Below are 19,992 nucleotides of genomic sequence, written 5' to 3'. Positions count from 1 at the left end.
GGTTTCCTCCCCGGGTTTTTTTTTTTTTTAAATTTTTTTTTTTTTTTATTTCCTTTCCTTTTTTTTTTTTTTTTTTTTTTTTTTTTTTTTTTTTTTTTTTTTTTTTTTTTTTTTTGTCTTTTGCACCTCTGATTCCCGAAGTGGCTCCGAAGTGGTGTTGCGGCTCCTCGTCCCCGGCGGATCCGGAGATTGGAGTCTCTGCACCGGTGGGAGTCGGAGGCGGAGCTGGAGCTCCGGCCACACCGCGGGCTCCGAAGAGCGGCCGCGTCAAGAGGATGGTGCGGCTGGCGGCAGAGCTCCTGCTGCTGCTGGGACTTCTCCTCCTTACCTTACACATCACGGTGCTGCGGAGCAACCCGCTGCCTCAAGGAAATGCTACTGTGAGCCTGGATCAGGATACAACACTTTCAGAGGTGAGTAAGGAAATCTGCTGCCACGAAGGAGAAACTTAATGTAATGTAGGCGTTGTCCAGGTAACCGAGCCGAACCAAGTCTACAGGGGGCTTTGACCAGGACTTGATTTGGGGGGCGGGGGGGGGAGAGAGGTCCAGTGGTTTCTCACCACAAAGCCACTTGTAACTCTTGAACTGCCCATGCTTGAACTTTATTTCAGTAGGCTCACCATGCCAGTTTTCAGTGGAGCACATCCTCTAAATGCAGGACTATGAAAAGTTTTTTTTTTTTTTTTTTTTTTGCGTTTCTGCATTCTGGTCATAAAAGTTTTAGATTGTCAGCCGTTGGTATCAGACAAAGGTTCAGTTTTCAAATGATGTTATCAGTAGTTATCAGTAGCCTTTGTGTCACCTGGCAGTGAGTCTTTGACATCACTGGAGGAACAGATCTGATTCAGCCAGTTTGGATGGTTTCAGTGCCAAACAACCTCTTGATTAACTGACTTTAAGGAACCCACTCAAAAGACTTTCTTCTATTTGTTTTGTTTTTGTTGTTTTGTTTTTTTGGACTTGCTGGTGTGGTTTGAACAATTGTCCAGCTGCATAACCTGCTTTTGCTGGAGTTTTCAGGTCACAAACTGGTGATCAGACATTGTCCCTTGGGATTCATTGCAAGCAGTAGTTAAAAAAAAAAAAAGTCACCCAGATCCTGACAGCTGTGAAGTAGCCCCACACCATCACACTTCCACTACTGTATTTTGCTGTCAGTATGATGTTTTTTTTAAAAAAATGTTGTTCTGGGTTCTTGACCCATTTCTGGAGGGATTTTGGTATTGTGCCGTTACTTCAGGGAAGGTTCACCACACTTCCATGATTTCTCTATTGGGGGATATTGACTCCCCTCTGGTGTTCAGTGGAATCCCAAATCTTTCAGAATGGCTTTGTAAGCTTTTCCAGACTGATGGAAATCGATACGTTTCATTCTTCCCTGTACTTGAATTGTTTTGATCAGTGTTTTGTTTTTTGTTTGTTTTCCTTAGATCTGCTACTCTACTTCCTGTTGTTGAACAGGTTCTACTTAGGTGATTTCTCGATTGTACAGGTCTGGTAGTAAAACTGCTAATAAAATTAAAGTCTTTGTTCCAAAACACATAGTTGGTCACAATAAATTAATTGTCAAATAATGATTTTATTATTTGATTGCTACATTTTTGGGTCAAGTTAGTTTGCACAGCTTTTTTTCCTTAACTTAAATAATTACTCAAAAATCTACATCTTAATCTCTGGAAACATTTCTGTGATGGAAAAACAACAACAACCTAATATCTAATTATGTAGTTCAGAAAACGCATATCAAAGATAATCAGAGTATATGATAAATTGTATGATAAATTGTTTATGATATGACTTGTCATGAACAAGTCTTTGCTTATGACTTCAAAGACTTTGCATAATGTTTACAACTGATACATTTGTCAGATAGTTTCAATAAACAAGTAAAACTGTTACTCACCACGCCAAAACTGTCTGAGGCAATTTAATAATTGTTATTTCTAAAGACATCAGAAGTTTTGGGTTCTCGTTTGAGTCAGAATCTAAGTGCTGTTTGGGGCCCTCTGGTGGCTTTTATTATTTTTCATTTATTAACCCCAATTCCACCAGGAAAATCCCAATGAGATCAAAATTATTTGCTTCAAGAGAATCCTTGCCAAACAAGAGAGTCTGGTGACTTTGACCAGCTGCTTGGTTTGCTTATGCCTCTGGCTGGCTCTGTTAGGTTAATTAAAGCCTTCACTTACTGAAGAAGGCTCTTGGGAGTCTCTGGGGATTGGCGCATTCTCCCAAAAGGGAACCCCCAGGAATGATGGTGTGCCAGGAGAGGGGTAGAAAATGATCCGGGGTCAGAGATCAGCCCCCTTGCCCCACAGCAGACACACCTCCTATTGTCAGGGAGTTAAATGCTAGCTGCAGGCACTTCTGTCATCAAGGGCTCATCACTGTCATCCAAACCCTTACGTGATAAGGCAGCGGATCAGGCCTGAGCCCCTCATGGTGCCCCATTTCCTGTTAAGATTCCCTGATGTGTGTTTGGAGAGCATTTTTTCATAAACCAAACCTCCACCTTGTTTGGGTTTCATGCAAGGGAAATTGTGTTTGTTGTTGTGTTTTGCTATTTATACAAAAACCAATTAAGGTGCCATGCTGGAAATTATTGGAGCAGAGGTAAAGGAAACGTCATTACAAGCAGGAATGGTTAAATTACTGACAAGAACATTTAATGAGATGAATTTGTTAAAATTGAAATAAATAGAAAATTATGTTACCCCCGGGATATATTTAGAACATAAGATCATTCAGTGCTGCAGAAAAATAATGTTAAAACCTAAAAACAACATTAAAACACTCTAACCTGAATATAAAAGCATGCAAAAGATTTTCTGTGTCCTGTTTTGACAGGAAACCCCCTATTATGGCAATGTTTATGAGACGGTAGTCATGGTTTTTATGTGGATGTTAAAATTTCCATTTGAGTCAAACGGCTAAGTTACTCGTGAGAGGTGTTGTGTTTATTTTTGCTTTTTTGCCTCACTGATTCTGAGTGCTGATCTCTAGCATTTTTGGGACCAAAACAACTAACTTTTCTGTATTAAACTACAGTAGAGGTGTCCCAACCTTCTGCTACAGAAGCCAGTGCTTTTGGGCAAAAACCACTGGATATTTGTGGCTCCATTTACTATAAAGACACAATAAAAGCACAAAATGTGGGTAAGAAATGAGGAGCAGTTTTTTTAGGAATACCTTTTTAAAATGTGAAATATCACCTTTTTTTTTCTCTTTTTTTTTTAAGTGTTTTTGTGTCAACCACTTGGAGTGTTCAACTAGTACTGCCATTCTCTAATTGTGGTGAAGAGGCTGAACAAAAATCATTTTAAGGGCCACAAATGCCCTCTAAGTACAACTTTGGATGCCCCTGAGCTGGAGGAACTTCTGGAACATTCACTCACTTAGGTTATGCCACATATCGCCGATTTTAGGAGGTGTTGCAGTACTGCATATTGTGAGCAAGTAGGAGCCTAGATATTAAATGAAAGTGGCTTGAGAGTAGAACCTTGAGGAACCCCACCTGTGATCTTAAACTCGGGTTCATCATTGTCAAATGACACAAAACTATCGCAATAGTTTGGCTCAAGAAACAGACAATAAATAAAACAAGCCCTGAAATCCAGGATTACTGAATGAGAAGTACAACATAAACTTTTGCACAATAAATCAATTGGGTTCAATTTTCCTTGGTGTGATAACATGAATTGTCATCACACATCTGATCAAACTGATGGTTTTGACTCCCCTGTGATCCAGGTCAAAACGTGCCATAACACAATTCAGAAGGGAGACATTTGTCAGCATGACACCACTTGAAACATGTTTAATGGCTTAGCAGCCCATTTTAACAGCAACATCAAGCAGACATACTTCAACAAAGCCATAAATCCACACCAAAGACTTATGAGGGGTTTGGGATCAACGGGCTTCTTTAGAAAGTGTCAAAGGTATAGTTCAGGAATTTTAAAGTGAGGGTGTGTTGAAGGCTCATAGGCAGCTCCCACTTTACTTGTAACAGATAAGGCTCTCTGTGTTTCATTTAGTAAAAATCTATATTGGTAGCCAATGATCATTGTTGTGCCCCATCAACAATCTTCCTATATCGTGTAGTAAGAAGATACAAATGTAAAGTATTTCCAGTTATATTCACTGTTAGAAAAGTAAAGAGTAGCTAGAATCAAAATATCAGTATTTTCTCTGGAGTCAAATGGGGCGGCCAGAAATTTTCCAGCGGGAGGCCATGCCCCCTCCTGGCCACCTTTTAGAGGTGCCACTGGTTACTTTGATTTGAAATACTTTACATGTTCTGTTCTCATGCATGTTTCACACAGGATGAATTTTGGTGACACCCCATCTCCTAACTGCAATTCCCATGTAATCATAACATCCAATGCAAATATGACAAGAGTTTATAAAATGGTCTTGCTTTAAAAACCACTGTGATACTCTTGAGTTTGAAATATTTTTAAGACAGCAGAGGTGAGCTCTGGTTTGGCATAAAAATGCCCCACAAAATAGCCCAGGGGAACCTCATACTTGAACTGTGTTCGCTTAAGCGAATAAAGAAATCTAATTGATTTCTTAGATTTTTCATGTCCATGATCAATCCGCAGCATCGTCATGGGCAGTCAAGTAGTTCTTGACCAGGTGTTAAGACCTTATTGATCTGTGGCTCCGGAGCCACAAGTGGCTCTTTGGACTTTCCGCAATCGTTCTTTATAGCTTTGGATATAAACCTTCAAAGAACCAAGCAGTTTGTTTTAATGCACAGGTGCAGGTTTTAGCAGCTTTCTTAGTTTGCCATGCATGTAATTACAGTAATAAAGTAATTCTAAAAGTACAATAGTATATTTTTCTTGTGCTTTTTAAAAAGAAAATGAATCATCCTCTTTTCAAAGGGCATATGTGTTTTATTTTCACTGATTTAAAAAAAAAAAAATCATGTAACATTTTTGGCTCTAAATGAGTTTTCTTTAGCAGGACGGTGGGTAAAAATGACTCTTTGGGTTGTAAAAGTTGCAGATCGTTGATTAAGTCAATTTTACTATCTCACCTGCTTTTCCCATCCATTAAATATTATTATATGATCGACGGGGTCAAACGCACAACTACAATCCAGAAAAAACAAGATGGTTTTTGTACCCTAGATATTATGCATTTTAAAATGTTCACTTAATTTAAACTTTTACACTTTCTCTACCACGTGACGCATGTTTTCAGTGCTACAACATCCGCTGTGGTTCACGGTAAACTGATCTGTTCAAACCGCTGTTTTCAGTGCTTCCTCTATGATTCAGGTGAGGGCGTGCCTCAACGGGAAAACACTTGTCAGCATGACACCACTTGAGACATGTCTAATGGCTTAACTGCCCATTTTAACCTGAGCGTCATGCAGGCGTACAGTCACAGCGCTCGAGGCGCTGCATGGCCCCCATGTGCAGACACTGAGTCCTCAGTGCAGCTGCCCTGGGTTCAGTTGTTGGTTTTCATGTCTTCCTCTTGCCTTTTAGTAAAGCTTTGGATTTTGACCAAAGCTTTAAGACTTACAGACAATAGTGTTTGTAAGTCTTAAACATCATTCAATTACCAAAGTATTTAAAATGCTCATCCCATGTAGCAGATAATTATGTATCTTCCTTGGAAAAATGTCTGTTCAAGTAAAATAAAAACATGTCAGGTATGTTTTTTTTTTATTTTTTTTACAGCTAATGACTGAGGTGCACATTTTCAAGTCTGTTTTCCTGGATGTTAGGCCATACAAAGCTGAGGAGGTATTCCAGGAATTTATTGAATATTTGTCGTCCAGCCAAATGTTGAATTGGATGAGCAGGAAGAGGAGCAGCGGGGAGTTTATTCTGAGAAATCAAAGGAGGGATTCTGAACTCTTCATCACCCCACATTTCAATTATCCTACAAATTCCTTTAGCAATGAAAAATGAAACAAACCTTGAATGTTTTTTTTTTTGCACATAAAGTATAGATAAGCTTCATTGATTTCTAATGAAAAGAAGTGATGTCATTCTGTAGCCATGCTTGTCACGGCTCAGGCCATGCATTGTCATCCCAACAAGGTGTCAAATGAACAAAAGTGCAGCAAAAAATAATTTACTTTAGCTTATTTATGTCCTCTCTTACTTTTAAATTATGTACCTTTTCAGTTTCATTTGCATCCACCTTTTAGATGTGTGAAGCGGGAAGGATGATTTCTTTTTTTTTTTTCTCCACCACTGCTGAAAACCATGTGGTACCGTGTAGTCTCTGCCTTAATTTCCTGCCAGTTCCCTGGGGGGGAGGGAGGGAGGGATGAATGGCTCCCAATTGAAAATGGTCATGGCCCTTTAAGATGCTCCACAATGTAAAGCCAAATAAAAAGGGAGGAAGCGGGAAAAGAAGGCGATGAAGAAGAAGAGATACTGTGAGGGAAGAAAGGAGGTGGCTTGTGTGTACAAGTGTTCATTCATGCCTTTTGGGAGTTGGGGTTTGGGGGGGAGTGAGGCATCCTGGGAGGCCCCAGATGAACGGACGACTGGTGTGTCACTTTTGATCTCCAAATGAAAGGATGCTCCTCAAAATATGAGCGATGGGAACTATAAAGCAGCCTGTTGTCAAAGCTGCTTGATATTTTCTATTTAAATGGGTTTCTTCTGTGCTTCTTTACAGATAAGGTTGTGTTTGAGAGCAGAACGATGAAAGGGCTTGTTTTTTTTTTCATTAACACGTGTGTCATATTCCTCTGAAAACAGTATAGGAGGACGGGTGAATAATCTGCTAAAAAGAAAACTTTAATTTCTTAAACTTATGTTTTCTAAAGCAGCCCTGATATTTGTCATAGCGCCATATATTAATAATCTGCTGTGTTAAAATAAATGTCCATTCTTTCTGCTGTTAAATATTGATAGTGGCCCCTGCTGAGACAAACTACACAGATGAGACGCCTGCTTTTGTATTACGCCGCTGTATGTTTGCGCTTACGTTGTGATTAAACCTGCGAATGCTCCGTCTCGGTTGCTCCCTCGGCGGAGCTCAGTTACAGCCAACGAGTGAAATCTGAAGACTGGGAACATGAAAGGCTGGGTTATCACATGGGCAAATCAAAGTCCAAGTACTTTTGTTTGAAGCAGCGAGAGCTCTGTAATGTTCATGTAAAGAGCAGATTGCTGAACCATAAATTGGGCTCCCGAAATAGTTTTATAATTTTTTATTTATTTATTTATTTTTTATTTTACAGAGCTCATAGCCATAAGTGTCTGGTTTTGGAAACAACACTGCTAGGGTTTTAAGTTTTATGATTACTTTTCCCACAAATATTATAATTTTCTACATGAATCCTCATGCGCAAATCATTCCATTATCCAGAAAAAAAAAAGAAAAAAAAAGCTAAATTCTTTACTAAGAGGTCACAGAAAAATCCATGTTTCTTTCTCTAAATGAATCATTCAGCAGCAGGAATTCTTTAACGTTTTGTCACATTTAAGTTGATCTAAAAAAAGCAACACAGCTGCTTTTTCCTCAACAGAAGTTAAATGTACATTTATAATCCCGGCTCCCTTGCTGCGCAGCTCCATTTACAGCGTCCGTTTTGCCCCAGAGTGCACCTTGGCTCCACACAAACAGCTCCAGTGGGGGCTTTCATGCCCGCCACAATGTGGCTGGGCTGACACTTTGTCTGTGACAGGCCACCGCAACCGTGCAGCACCGCTTCCATATTCTCAGGCCTCGGTCTGGCCACAAAAACACTGGGAAGGGAAGAAAAGGAAAAAAAAGAAAAACAAGAAACATGATTGATGCCTTGCTTTGATCTTATTTTCTGCCACCCCAGAATGGATGATTGCAGACTACTTATGGGTGTCTGTCCAATTTAGGAATAATTGTTCCTTCTGTGCATACCTGATCGAGGACATATGCCTCAGCTGTCATTATGGGATGGATTTACAACACCCTGTCAGAAGACCAAATGTTTTTCTGTCTTCAAGAAGGCAGATGTAATTATTTTTGCAATGTTTGCTTAGGTTTTTCTGTATAGCAGAGCAGGAAAACCATCACTCTTACATGGCTCTTTTTTTAGGCAGCAAGACAGCAGAACATGCTATCTAAGTACACAACATATTACTATGGTAAAGTTGCAGCATATTTAGTTGGGGTAAAAAAAAAAGGAAAAACACATAGTCAGGACGCACATAGTACCTAAAAGCAGGCTCAGAATAGATTTTATTTTGATTGAAGCAGACAGTTCTTCTGTCTGGGTTCAGAGTCGAACTCGCATGAACTCAGAAATTCACCAAATGTTGCTGTGTAAAAGAAAAACGTAGCGATCTTTGTTCTGAAATGATCAAAAACAGGAATTAAATGTATTCTATATGTACTCCAAACACATTTCAATTGTATACATATGTTTGTTTCTTTCTCTTCTTTAGCAAAACACCTTAAATGCAAGAAGTAGGTCATTCGCCCAGCTGGCTCCTGAAGACCGGAGGTCTGGTGCAGAGCACCGGCCAGCCCATCAGCCTGCAACACTGCCTTGGGTGCAGGGCAGCAACGTACACAAGGATGGTCCTGGGGCTTTCCTCCTGGATCTGCATAACTTTCCGGACCTCTCCAAAGCCGATATTAATGGACAGAACCCCAACATCCAGGTGAACATGTGTGCCTGTGCACCTGCTGTTTGATGCACTTTGATGCTTTTCTTTACTTCAAGGGACACTCAAGAATTTTTGAAGTGAGGCTCTGTGAAATGGTGATAAGCAGTTAATGTCCTGCCTGCAGTAGATAACTCTCTTGGCGTCTTCGTTTAGCAATAAACGCAGAGGAGTTGGTCCGAGAGTCTTAAATCAGCAGCTAGTTTAAGAGGGACCAAGAAAAAACTGGAGTTCTACAACTCTAATCTAAAAAAATGTCATAAAACAAAATACATTTTAAAAACAATTTGCATCTACTGCTTATTTACATAGAAACTGTTCACTATGTACACAGGAAATTGTGAGAGGAGGTGGTGCAGCACCAACAATCTTCCTATGTCAAACATGACAAGAGCAGAACATCCCTCAATCAGATTTTACTTGACATTTGTGTCTTTTTATACCCAGACTGCTCAGATTATTTTTTGTGTGTGGAAACCTAAAGCTAATGGCTAGACCAAAATACCTTAAGAGCAGTTTATGCAACTTTAAGGTATTTTCACATTGGCATTGGGTGACTAAAGTTAACAATTTACTACAATTTACAATTTTCCCCCACAATGATCATCCTGTTCGAAACATGTACTGTGGATGTAGCATATAAAGTATTTTGGGTCAATGAGACAAAAGTTTTCACTAAGCACTAATATTTTTGTGAGGTGGTCCTGGAGGCTTATATGGTCTGAAATCAAAATGGATTTCAGAGACATTAAAACCATTACAGTCAAAAACCTTATGGGAGTGCACATTTTTTAACCCTTTCAGCCATCATGATTGCATTGGATGGGTTTTTACACTAAAGCTGATGATTACAGGAAATTCTTAAGAAGGAGACAAAGCATCACCAAAGCGTGAAATGCATTCTAAGCATGGAACATGACCAGTATTCCAGTCAAAATATCTACCATGTAAAAAATTAAAAGAAGGGTAAAAATCAAGAAAGTTCACTTTAACTGCTACAAACAGACCAATTCACTTTGTTCCCAGAGGCCAACCCTAACAGATTGTCCAAGTTGTTGCGAAACCAAAGCAGATTTTCTTCATCTCTAAAATGCTAAATAACTTGGGAATCCTGTTTCAGGAACCTTAAAATCGTCGCTACGTTGACACCAGCTTGTTATTAACACGCAATCTGTCAATTATTTTCTCTGTGGTAGAGGTGGTGCACCACCAATGACCATTCCAATTTAAAGTGAGGTCAATATAACAGTACTTACTCAAACCACTTTTATATTTTTAGAATTTACTTTATCCTGGTGAAGACTTCTAAACTGTCATCATGTTTGCTTTGGGCAGGTATTTACACAGATGATCGATTGTTTATACAGGGAAGTGAGCTTGGATGTGGTGCCCCACTAATGATCTTCCTGTGTGAAACAAACACTAACAATCATGTACAGAACTTCAGATCAGAGAACCTATCTAAACAAAAGTAAAACAAAAAATATTGTAGCAGTCTATCACCACTGGTGGGGTTCATTTCCTGTGTAAATAATCACTGGATTAATGCAAACAATAAAACAGCCCACACACCATGTTGGTGTTGTACAGTAGACACCTGGGGGGTGCAGCCAATCAGTACCAGGGGAAATGAATCTCATGGGTTAGCTGCTTTGCAAATGGCAGCCAATCCAGCATGTAAAGTAACGTAGGCATTTGAGCTTTTAAATATTTTTTATTCGCTCTATGAAAAGAACTAATGAATATGTCGATTTTCCATAAATAATTTGAAGCTGCGTTCCACCGGAAAGAAATCTGTGAATGCTGAAGTGCAAATATAGGCGATACACCTGATACGCCGCATTGTGTATCAGATCATCTCATGAGCTCTGTGTTGCAGGTGGTGCTCTAAGATGGCATTAGTCCGTTTGTCTTGAGCCCTCTTGGATTACACATTAGCTTAAGCCACCAAGTCCAGCTAATTTGGATTTATGATATGAATTAAGGTAACAAGAAGATTATCTACTGCAGGTAAGTTGTTAACTCTTTATAACCTTTGAATTTAAAATTACCCCGTTAAGCTATTGCGACGCAACAATGAAGGAAAAGAGGTAACAGGAAGGAGAACAGTCTGGTGCACATCGTTGCACCCTCTTTCTTCCCCTTTCTCCATCCTTCTTCTCTACCCTTGCCCCTTTTCACACTTCCTGGATCCCAGTAAAGCGTAGGAGAGACTCCACGTCAATCATACTGACAGCTGAAAGGCAGAGACTAACCAACAGAGCGTCGCTGCCACACTAACCCATGTGCAGGAAGATGGACGGTAGCCTTATGTAAATGTGTGGCAGGCCCTTGGTCATAAATCCCTCAGTGAAGCAGATGGTTGAATAACTGCTGCCATGTTTAAATCATTCTCCTGTCTAATCCACCAAAGGGGGCTCTTTGCATTTCTGAGGGCATCATTGCTAAATATGAGCATGAACAAAGTGTATTAACATCTCAAGATGTGGGAAGAGAGAAAGCAACCAATTGAGCAAGGGCGTGAGGCTGTGGGAGCAAGGCAGGAGGAGGAGGGGGCGTCTTTGATCCTGGGATTCATCTGGCTTTCATGGTCTGGAGGAGGCCGAGTAGCCCTTTGAACTCTGTGTTTAGGTGGAGAGAGCCGGAGAGGTGGGAGGGCAGGGGTGGTGTCCTCCCACCCCCCCTTCATATGGGAGGCACATGTGTCAGGACAGAAAGGGGGAGGGAGTGATGTTTTGTGCTGGGGCAACAGAAAGGGCCTCCTTATTGCATCCGATGTTATCATTCATATCTTTAAGAGGAATATATATCAATTTTAGACAACCCCCTCATAAAAATCTTTAACATTAAGCATAAATTAGTTGGCCTTTCCGGTAGTTTTTAGCATCATCCTGAAACCCCCTTTACTGAAACCGAAAGAACCACAGCCACTAAAACAAGAAAACACCCCCGTATGTGAGAATAATAGCACCTTCCTGAAGTACAGTATGTCACTGCATGGCTGGAGACATGAAACAAATTGTTTGCATGATCAGAACAACTTTGACTGGAATATGTAAGATGGATACTCATTGGTGACAGGAAAAGGACATGACAAGTGCTTTAGCCAAAATCACCAGTGAAAGAAAAAGTGGCTGAATCTGTAGAAATAAACACAGAGAAGGAAAACGTATAAATGTCTTCTGGAAACGCTTTTTGCCTTATGGGTATAAAACAGCTGAAATCGTAGTTGGGGGCACAATATTCCTCCAGGAAGATAATTGGGACCTGTGCTTGTTTTCTTTCTCAGTGTTTGAGCCAAATGAATGAGAGAACATTCGACAGCAGATGCTCTCTGACTGTTTTGACTTTGCTTGCAACCACCGTTGCATTAACTTCAATTGACTTTTTAGGGACAAACAACTTGTTTTAAGAAAATCAAGAGTAGGTTGTGTGACAAATGGTGTCCTTGGAAATGTTTTGACAGCTTTGACATCATCATCACTTAACTTTTGGCTTCCCTGTGCTAACTTGTTTTTAATCTAATCTTCCAAATTCATGGCATTGCAATGAATACAACTGTCATGAGCCATCATTTATCTCTACAGGTGACCATTGAAGTGGTGGATGGACTAGAAGGCCATGAACCTGAGAGAGGACTACGCAAGGAGAGCAAGCCCAACTGGGCCTCCCCCAACTGGAGAAACTGGTGGCCTCACACCTCCTCCTCGTCCTCTCATCAAACGGAGGAGCACGATCGCTCCTATGGGAGAAAAGCTGAGGACAGCAACTTTCTCAGGCCGCCGTCTGACTGGGACAGGAGAGGAAGCAAAGCTCAAACCGAATACGGTGAGACTGACAGCAGGGTGTGGGTATTTGTTTGTGTTTGCGTGATATGTCACCGGCTCCAATGGGGCTCTTATTTGAGCACTGCTTCCCAGATGGCCGCGGTCTGATGCGGAATCTGTAATTTGCAGATTTACTGATTTAAGCTGTCAGAATAATAATGGCCGTCATCCTAGGCAAGCCCCGATTGAAGCCCTTACGCGTTTTTATGGGACAGATTCCGCTGTGGCGCAAACCTAGCTGCGTCGTTGCATCAAAGTTCAGTCACAGTCAAGGAGCCGGAAGCACCATTAGGGCCTCTGAGGGACTCGAACCACGCTCTCCAAAAGCAAACCCCACAGATAAATCTGCCGTGAAAGAATTTATGCTCACTGTCATACAGTGCGGCCCGTGTTGAAGCATGCCCAAACCAACGCAGTCAAAGAGGAATTTCTGTGTCGTTTTATTCACTTGCACTGGGGTGTTTGGAGGAAAGATGTTTGATATTTAGTAAACCATAACCCTTGTTAAATGCCTCTGGCTTATCGCTGCAGTCATCTCCATCATTCTTCCTGTATTTCACACCACAGTAATGGACATGAAATATTTTATCTGCATTACTGTCATAGTCTTAAAGTTAATGATGCACCGATGGGACAATCATTCATCTGACGTGTGGCCTGAGAATTTTCTTTTTCTTCCTGAATTCAGATTTTTATCTTAACTGAATATGGCTAACGTGGTTTATATTACTGAAAAATGCACATGCTGAAGGGCAGATGGAGGATATATAGGGTGGTTTGAACGCCAGCCAGAAATACTTGTATCCCAAAATGGCCAGATTAAATGTTTCTCTCTTTTTGAATATGGCTTTTCAAACGTGGATCAATGTGTGTGGCAGAGTGACGGCGGTGGTGGTGGGACAAGGTGACCCTTATGTAACTGCTTCTCTGTTTGCATTTGCTGTCATTTCACTTTGAATTTTCAAATTAAGGAGTTAAGCACACAGCAGCTATGAGGTGTTCAATGTGCACTAAAATTCGTCATTGAACCTTTGTTAGAAGGCTTTTGTGCATTTTCTCATACTACACCCGCACATAGAAATATATTTTATTGGGATTTTATATGAAAAACATACAGGAAATCTAAAAGGTTTTGCATATGTTTGGATGGAAATGATCAAAAATTTAACTGGCCATTTGAATAATTGAACAGGATCTGATTTAAACATATTTAGCTGGCTGTATTGTTATTATTATTTCCCTGCAGAAACGGTAAAACTTTCCTGTGTTTTTATAGATCCAAGCAGGTTTTCTTTGTGGACTGCTCTGATTTTTATCGCCAGTCATCTTCCCATGAACTCTGACCAATTTAACTGCCTCTGGTGAAAAAAAGCATTCCCAAGTTTTATCATGGGAATGGTGTCAAGTGTTGGTTTTCCACCGCACATACCATTTGGCATGCAGATTAAAAAAGTTTTGTTTGGTCTCATTTGCCAAGAGAACCTTCTTCTACGCATTTGCTGAGTTTGTTACGTGGCAAACTGCAAATGATAATACTTCTGACATTCCTTCAACAATGATTTGTACTCTCTACTCTTGTATAAAGAGTCAGTTTAGTGGAGTACATGGCTAGTGGTCTGATTTCCTTTGTACAAGCTACCATTGACCTCCTGCTTCTACCTACACCAGCCTAAGTTCAGGCAGCCATGTCTTGATAAATTTGCATTTTTTTCCAAATTGACAAGAGCTTTTTGAGATGTCCAAAGTTTGGAATATTGTTTTTATGACCTAACCCAGCTTGTGCTATGCTCCTTGGTCTTCACGATGCTGTCTGTTTAGTAATGTAGTGATGAAGGAAGGTTTTACTCTAGATGTATTAAAGAATATTGAGGTTAAGAAGGAAGCAGAAAAAATGCATGTAGTACCGTCCTTCTGCTACTTTGTGTAAAATACATTGAAGTTTGCTTTTATAACATTACAATTTGTGAAAAATACATACATGAACAATTTTGAAGTGCACTGTATCTCTAGGATTTTCTCTGAATTTGACTAAAAAAATCTTACCGCCTTTCCTTCCTCTGATCCAAGACTACATGGATGGTGAAGGAGACTGGAGCAGCTGGTCAGCATGCAGTGTCACCTGTGGAAACGGCAACCAGAAGAGAACCAGGTCCTGTGGGTATGCCTGTACGGCCACAGAGTCCCGGACTTGCGACATGCCCAACTGTCCAGGTAATCTCCTGTTTGTTTTTATCCTTGTATGGAGCAAAACAAAACCCACTTATTCATTGTCACTCGTTTTTCATTCCATCCTTGTCCCTTAAGGTTTTGAAGACGCCTTCAAGACGGCAGCTACTGAAGTGAGTCTGCTGGCTGGGAAAAATGAATTCAACGCCACAGAGCTCTTTGGTGTTGGTAAGATTTTGTCCGTTTACTTTTTTTCCCTCCACCCCATCCTTCTTAAAGATGCGACTGCTTTATCGCAGAGAATGTTCCTCTACACAGTTGGTATGCTTCCATTTAGCACCATTACTGTGAAAGTGCTGCAGGGCACGAAGGTCACAGCTTTCATCTCTACCCACCTTTTCTCCCAATGTTCCTAAAGTCTTCAGTTAAACCACACACTTGTGGAAAATGCTACTCCTGCTCCCACTTCTGACTTTAAACTTTAATGCTGGCCACCAAACATTATCTCTTCCAGACACAGACAGCTGTGAGCGATGGATGAACTGCAAGAGTGAGTTCTTGAAGAAGTACATGACGAAAGTGGCCAACGACCTTCCCAGCTGCCCCTGCTCTTACCCGACCGAGGTGGCGTACAGCACGGCGGACGTGCATGACCCCCTCACGCGGCGCGATTTCCGCTGGAAAGACGCCAGCGGGCCGAAAGAGAAGCTGGAGATCTACAAGCCCACGGCCCGTTACTGCATCCGCTCCATGCTGACCCTGGAGTCGACCACGCTGGCCGCGCAGCACTGTTGCTATGACGACGGCATGAAGCTCATCACCCGCGGCAAAGGGGCCGGCACGCCCAACCTCATCAGCACGGAGTTTTCCGCAGACCTGCACTACAAGGTGGACATCCTGCCCTGGATTATCTGCAAAGGAGACTGGAGCCGCTACAACCAGGCCAGGCCGCCAAACAATGGCCAGAAATGTCCAGAAAATCCTCAGGATGAGGATTATTACAAACAGTTTGAAGAAGCAAGGGAGTTCTAGGCCACTGTGCAGCTCAAACTAGACTCAGAGACTCGTGCATCGTCACAAGTAGCACACTTGTCATAAACTTGTCGTCCGTTTTTTTCTGCTTTGGTGACAAGTTCCGTTTTTAAAAGGTACTCTTATAATGTTGCTGCAAAATGTTACTCAGAGTTGGTCACAAAAAGGGAGAAATTTCTTCATTTTCTTTGCTTAAAAGGGAAAGTTACTATTATAGAAACGTCAGTTTAGACCGTGTCCAAGTTTGTCTCTGTAGATGTTGCAGTGATAGAGACGCCCTCTCCCAGGAATGTGTTGGTCAGAAGGGGGCCAAAGGACAGAGCGGCTCAGTTTTAATAATTTTCTGTGCAGGTTTTATCCATGTAAGCTTGTGGGTATGAATATTTAGCATGCACATTTCTGTTTCGTTCATGTACCTCTGTAATATCCTGTCTGTGAGGCAGTTCATTGTAAAAAGCCTGCATTAGTTTTGTAAAGTATTTATTAAAGTGTAGCTGTGATTGTGGTGGGTGTCTGTGATTTTAGATTCTCTTTCACATAAAGGTTTTTTCTCTCTCTCTCCCTCTCTCTCTCTTGCTCCGTGAACATTTTTTACACGTCTTCTACTCTTACAAACTTCAAACTACTTTATAGGGATTTAATATTAAGGGCAAAAAATGGCTTCAGTGCAGATTAAATATAGATTGTCTGCAATCACAGATTCTTATTTGGATTTAGGTCTGGACTTTGACTAGTACATTCCAACAAATTAATATGCGTTGCTCCAACCGAATGGTGAACAAAGTCAGTCCTCAAAGGCCAGTATCCTGCATGTTTATCCTGCTGGAGAAAACAGGCTCACAACATGATTTTGTACAGTGTTTAATTACACACAAGTGGACTCAACTGTTAAGTGACTTCTGAATGCATTAGTGGCCTTTATTCATTAGTAGCTGACCAGGAAGAGAAGGAGTCTGAGAGGGGGAAGACATGACGTAAATGTATCAACTGAATCGAACCGGAGTTGTGTGCCGGCTCTACCGCTGAGGCATGTGGAGACCCGTGGGATTTTATTAAGCGGTATTAGAATAGAAGGGCCTAAATGTAGACACTTTCTAGGTGTTTATGTGTTTAAAAAAAAAAAGAAACTGTGGATCCTTTGCCTGACATTTTCCCCCAATTATTCACTAATTTGTGTTGTTCTGCCACATAAAATCCCAATAAAACACGCTGAGGTTTGTGGTTCCAATGTGACAAAATGTGAAAAAGTTCCAGTGGTTTGAATACATTGAGACACTGACGAAGACTAAACAAGAGCTTTGTCTCTAGTTCGTACCTCACCATCGCTCAAAGCATAGGATGTAACAGAGCGCGAAAAACGCAAGAAATAAACGTGCAGAGAAACGATTGAATAAGAAATGTCAAAAAAAAAAAAAAAGCCAACGAATGTGCGAAGTGTACCGTCATCTCCAAGATTCATCAACTGCTCCCAGATTTCTCTCCTGCTGTCAAACAAACAAAAAAAATCATCTTCAGGAACAGAAAAAAAACCCTTCTCATCTAATCAATTACACTCCTCCACAGAGTTAAGCCAGTGCACAAGACTTCCATTAGTTCCATCCAGAGTGGCTGTCAGGCCAGGCCTTTTGATGGGGCTGTGATATTTCTTCAGAGGGCGAGGAGAGTAAGGTTCCTTTGAATGCGACTCAGATTCTTTCTTTGGCATGTGTCCTCACATTCCTGAGTAATTTCTCAGTGTACACACACTCCCACACACACACGCATTCACTTCACTGCTGCTTGTCTGTAGCACTGTGTGTGTGTATGTGTGTGTGTGTGTGTGGTGGTGGTGGGGGGCGGGTGGGGTGGACCTCTGACCGTTCCCTCTCCACTGAGTGCTGCAGTCATTGTCACACAGAGAAAGCCATTCATGGTGCCCTCATTCCTGCAGTCTCGTGTGCTGCACAGCTGGCCGGGTGCAGGGGCTTGTCTTTATGAAGCAGCAGGCCCCGGCACGTTTCACACCCCCGAGGCGCTCTCTGTGCAACCACCTAGTTGTTTCTGTGTTCGTGGAAAACTCCACGGGCATCGTCCGACCCATTTCTCCAGCGACTCTGCTTTTCCTCAACGTGTTCACTGAAAAATTGAACAAGAAGTTTGCTTAATCTGCTGTCAGTCCCTCCCCCGAGTTAAAGCGTGGTTTATTGCCGAGATTAAAGAGAGCAGCGTGGATCGTTATCTAGGCGCGGCGTCTGCTGAGCAGGTTTAGAGATCAAAGCGAGGTGTTTCACCTTTTATTTTGTAACATTAGCGCCAAGTTCAAATTGACGGCATACCTTCCACTCCGCCACGTCTCTCCCACCCCCACCCAGACTCTCCCCTCCAGGCAGGCTCCCTCCTTGTGGCTCCAGAGCAGGCGGTTACTCGCATGCACGCCGCTGCGACTGCTGCTGTGATTATTGCGCAAAGGTACCGATAGGAATACAGATAGAAGGCTGGAGACGGCGACTGGTGTGAAATTGCAGAGGAGGGCAGAGAAAGTCTACGCCCGCCAGAGGAAAGAAACCTCGCTGCTTGGACTGTTTGTGAGGCCTCGCTGCTGTGCTGCTATTTCCAGCACGGCGTTCTGGTATGTTTCAAAGGCTGCACATTAGTGGTGTATTGTCAAGGACCCGAAAGGGCTCATTAAGCATCACTACGATATGGGTTTTGGTATTTTGCCTCTATTTTTGTTATGAGAAAGGAGTTATGTCCAATGTGCCGCTGACACGGCTTCGGATTGAGCTCGTCGGAGCTTCCACTGGGGTTTCTCACCAGATCTACACACCAGAGCCACAGTGCGACAGTCAACTCAATAATTTCATGGACTTTGACATTAGCTTACGCAAAAAATGTAAAGGGTGCCATGAATTTGTACTTGAATCCCTTTACTTTGAAACAATTAAATAAAATCCAGTGTAACACGTCGAGTAATTAGTGCGCAATTTTGTCTTGGTTGTCTTAAAAGCGTTCATGGATCATGAAGATCAGGGAACACAGCAGACAGGTCTGGAATCAGTTGTGGAAAAGCGTAAAGCAGAGTAACGTTCTAAAGCTATTCCTCTGGAGGAGCTGCAGAAATTCGCAGCTCAGACATGCGGAAGGAAGATCATCTGGCTCTGGTCAGATGAGGCCAAAGCTGAACTTTCTGGACCTACATGCAAAACATTGCGTGGCAGAACACACCATCTTCATCCTCAATATGGAAGTGGCAGCATCCCACCTTTTGGGGTGCTTTTCTTCATGCGGGGGGAGCAGAATCCAAACCAAAACTCTCAGAAAGTTATATGCTGCAAAAGATTCGAGACTCTGGTGGAGGTACAGCCAGAGGATCACTGGATTAGTTAAGATCAAAGCATATCCATGTGTTTAAAATGCCCCTGTAGATTTAATACTCTTCAACTTAGATTCTCATCAAACTCATGCATAAGTCTGATTTGGTGTAATAAATTCAACATGGAGTATTCTTAAAGCTCTGCATCATCATCTTACAAGCAGAAAAGCAAATGTTTGTTTTAGGATCTCGGTCTGAAGGCTCCTGTAGGTAAAGGGGCAGGGACATCTCTTTGTTTTGGGTGTGCTGCAGATGTGGCCGAGCCATTTTTAGTCTCACTTCCCTCACTTTCTTTCACTCGCTCCCTTACACTGCCGCTTTATGGGTGGTGTGGCACAATGCAGGAAGTGTCTGGGCCGCAATACCGCAAGGCCCTAACTTCATGGCAAACCTAATTAAAAGGTTTTTCTTTCGGCTTCTAATCTGAAAGGGCTGTCCTGGACCCGGACCTTGCTTATCTTTCATCCGCCCACCCCCAGTCGTCACCCCCGGCACTTTACTGACAAAAAAAAAAAAGCAGGCACCGTGCCATCGGCTCGCATCTTTGGCATGGCAAAGGAGTAAGCTGTGGGGACCGGGGGGGGGGAGAGCAAATATGGGCATACAGCTGAGCAAACGGGACAAGTACAAGTGTAGGACCTGAGAGGGCACGGAAAACGTAACAGAGCTCTGCTGCTACACAATAAAACGTAGAAAATGGCAAATCAAATTACTTTGACTTGTTAGATGTTTGGGTTAGTTTTACAGGCACCTGCTGCTGGCAGGTCCCGTATAAAAGCAAGCACCTGCTTTCACTTACAGCTCCTTGCGGAAATACTCTCTCAATCAAGGATTTCCATCTTGTATACCAACGCAAAGTAGTTCCTAATTGTGGAGTGGGAGGAGACTTTACTAAGAAAAATCTGAGAAGTGTCATGCGCATCCCCCTGGCGATGAATATTTTGCACCACCTTTTTGATACAAATGTTCAACTAACTTTCTCA

At 41.9% G+C, this 19,992-nt stretch overlaps 1 protein-coding gene across 1 annotated transcript; it reads left to right on the top strand.

The window, feature by feature from the left end:
• The first annotated feature begins 73 nt into the window (after nt 1–73).
• On the top strand, nt 74–16,162 carry ism1 (isthmin 1). Its single transcript, XM_008430206.2, has 6 exons — nt 74–413; nt 8,411–8,629; nt 12,220–12,460; nt 14,527–14,670; nt 14,764–14,853; nt 15,140–16,162. The coding sequence occupies exons 1-6, from the start codon at nt 276–278 to the stop codon at nt 15,655–15,657; spliced, it is 1,350 nt and encodes a 449-aa protein (XP_008428428.1). The 5' UTR covers nt 74–275; the 3' UTR covers nt 15,658–16,162.
• Nucleotides 16,163–19,992: the final 3,830 nt, after the last annotated feature.

This window comes from Poecilia reticulata, linkage group LG15 (genome assembly GCF_000633615.1).
Source record: "Poecilia reticulata strain Guanapo linkage group LG15, Guppy_female_1.0+MT, whole genome shotgun sequence".
In the NCBI taxonomy this organism is placed as follows: domain Eukaryota; kingdom Metazoa; phylum Chordata; class Actinopteri; order Cyprinodontiformes; family Poeciliidae; genus Poecilia; species Poecilia reticulata.
This window is presented reverse-complemented; position numbering and strand designations above follow the sequence as displayed.

Excerpts from the sequence above, each read along its gene's own strand:
- ism1 (XM_008430206.2), top strand. The coding sequence starts at position 276 with ATGGTGCGGCTGGCGGCAGAGCTCCTGCTGCTGCTGGGACTTCTCCTC. Across the intron at positions 414-8,410 it reads AGGATACAACACTTTCAGAG|CAAAACACCTTAAATGCAAG; the intron begins GTGAGTAAGGAA and ends TCTCTTCTTTAG. Across the intron at positions 8,630-12,219 it reads GACAGAACCCCAACATCCAG|GTGACCATTGAAGTGGTGGA; the intron begins GTGAACATGTGT and ends TTATCTCTACAG.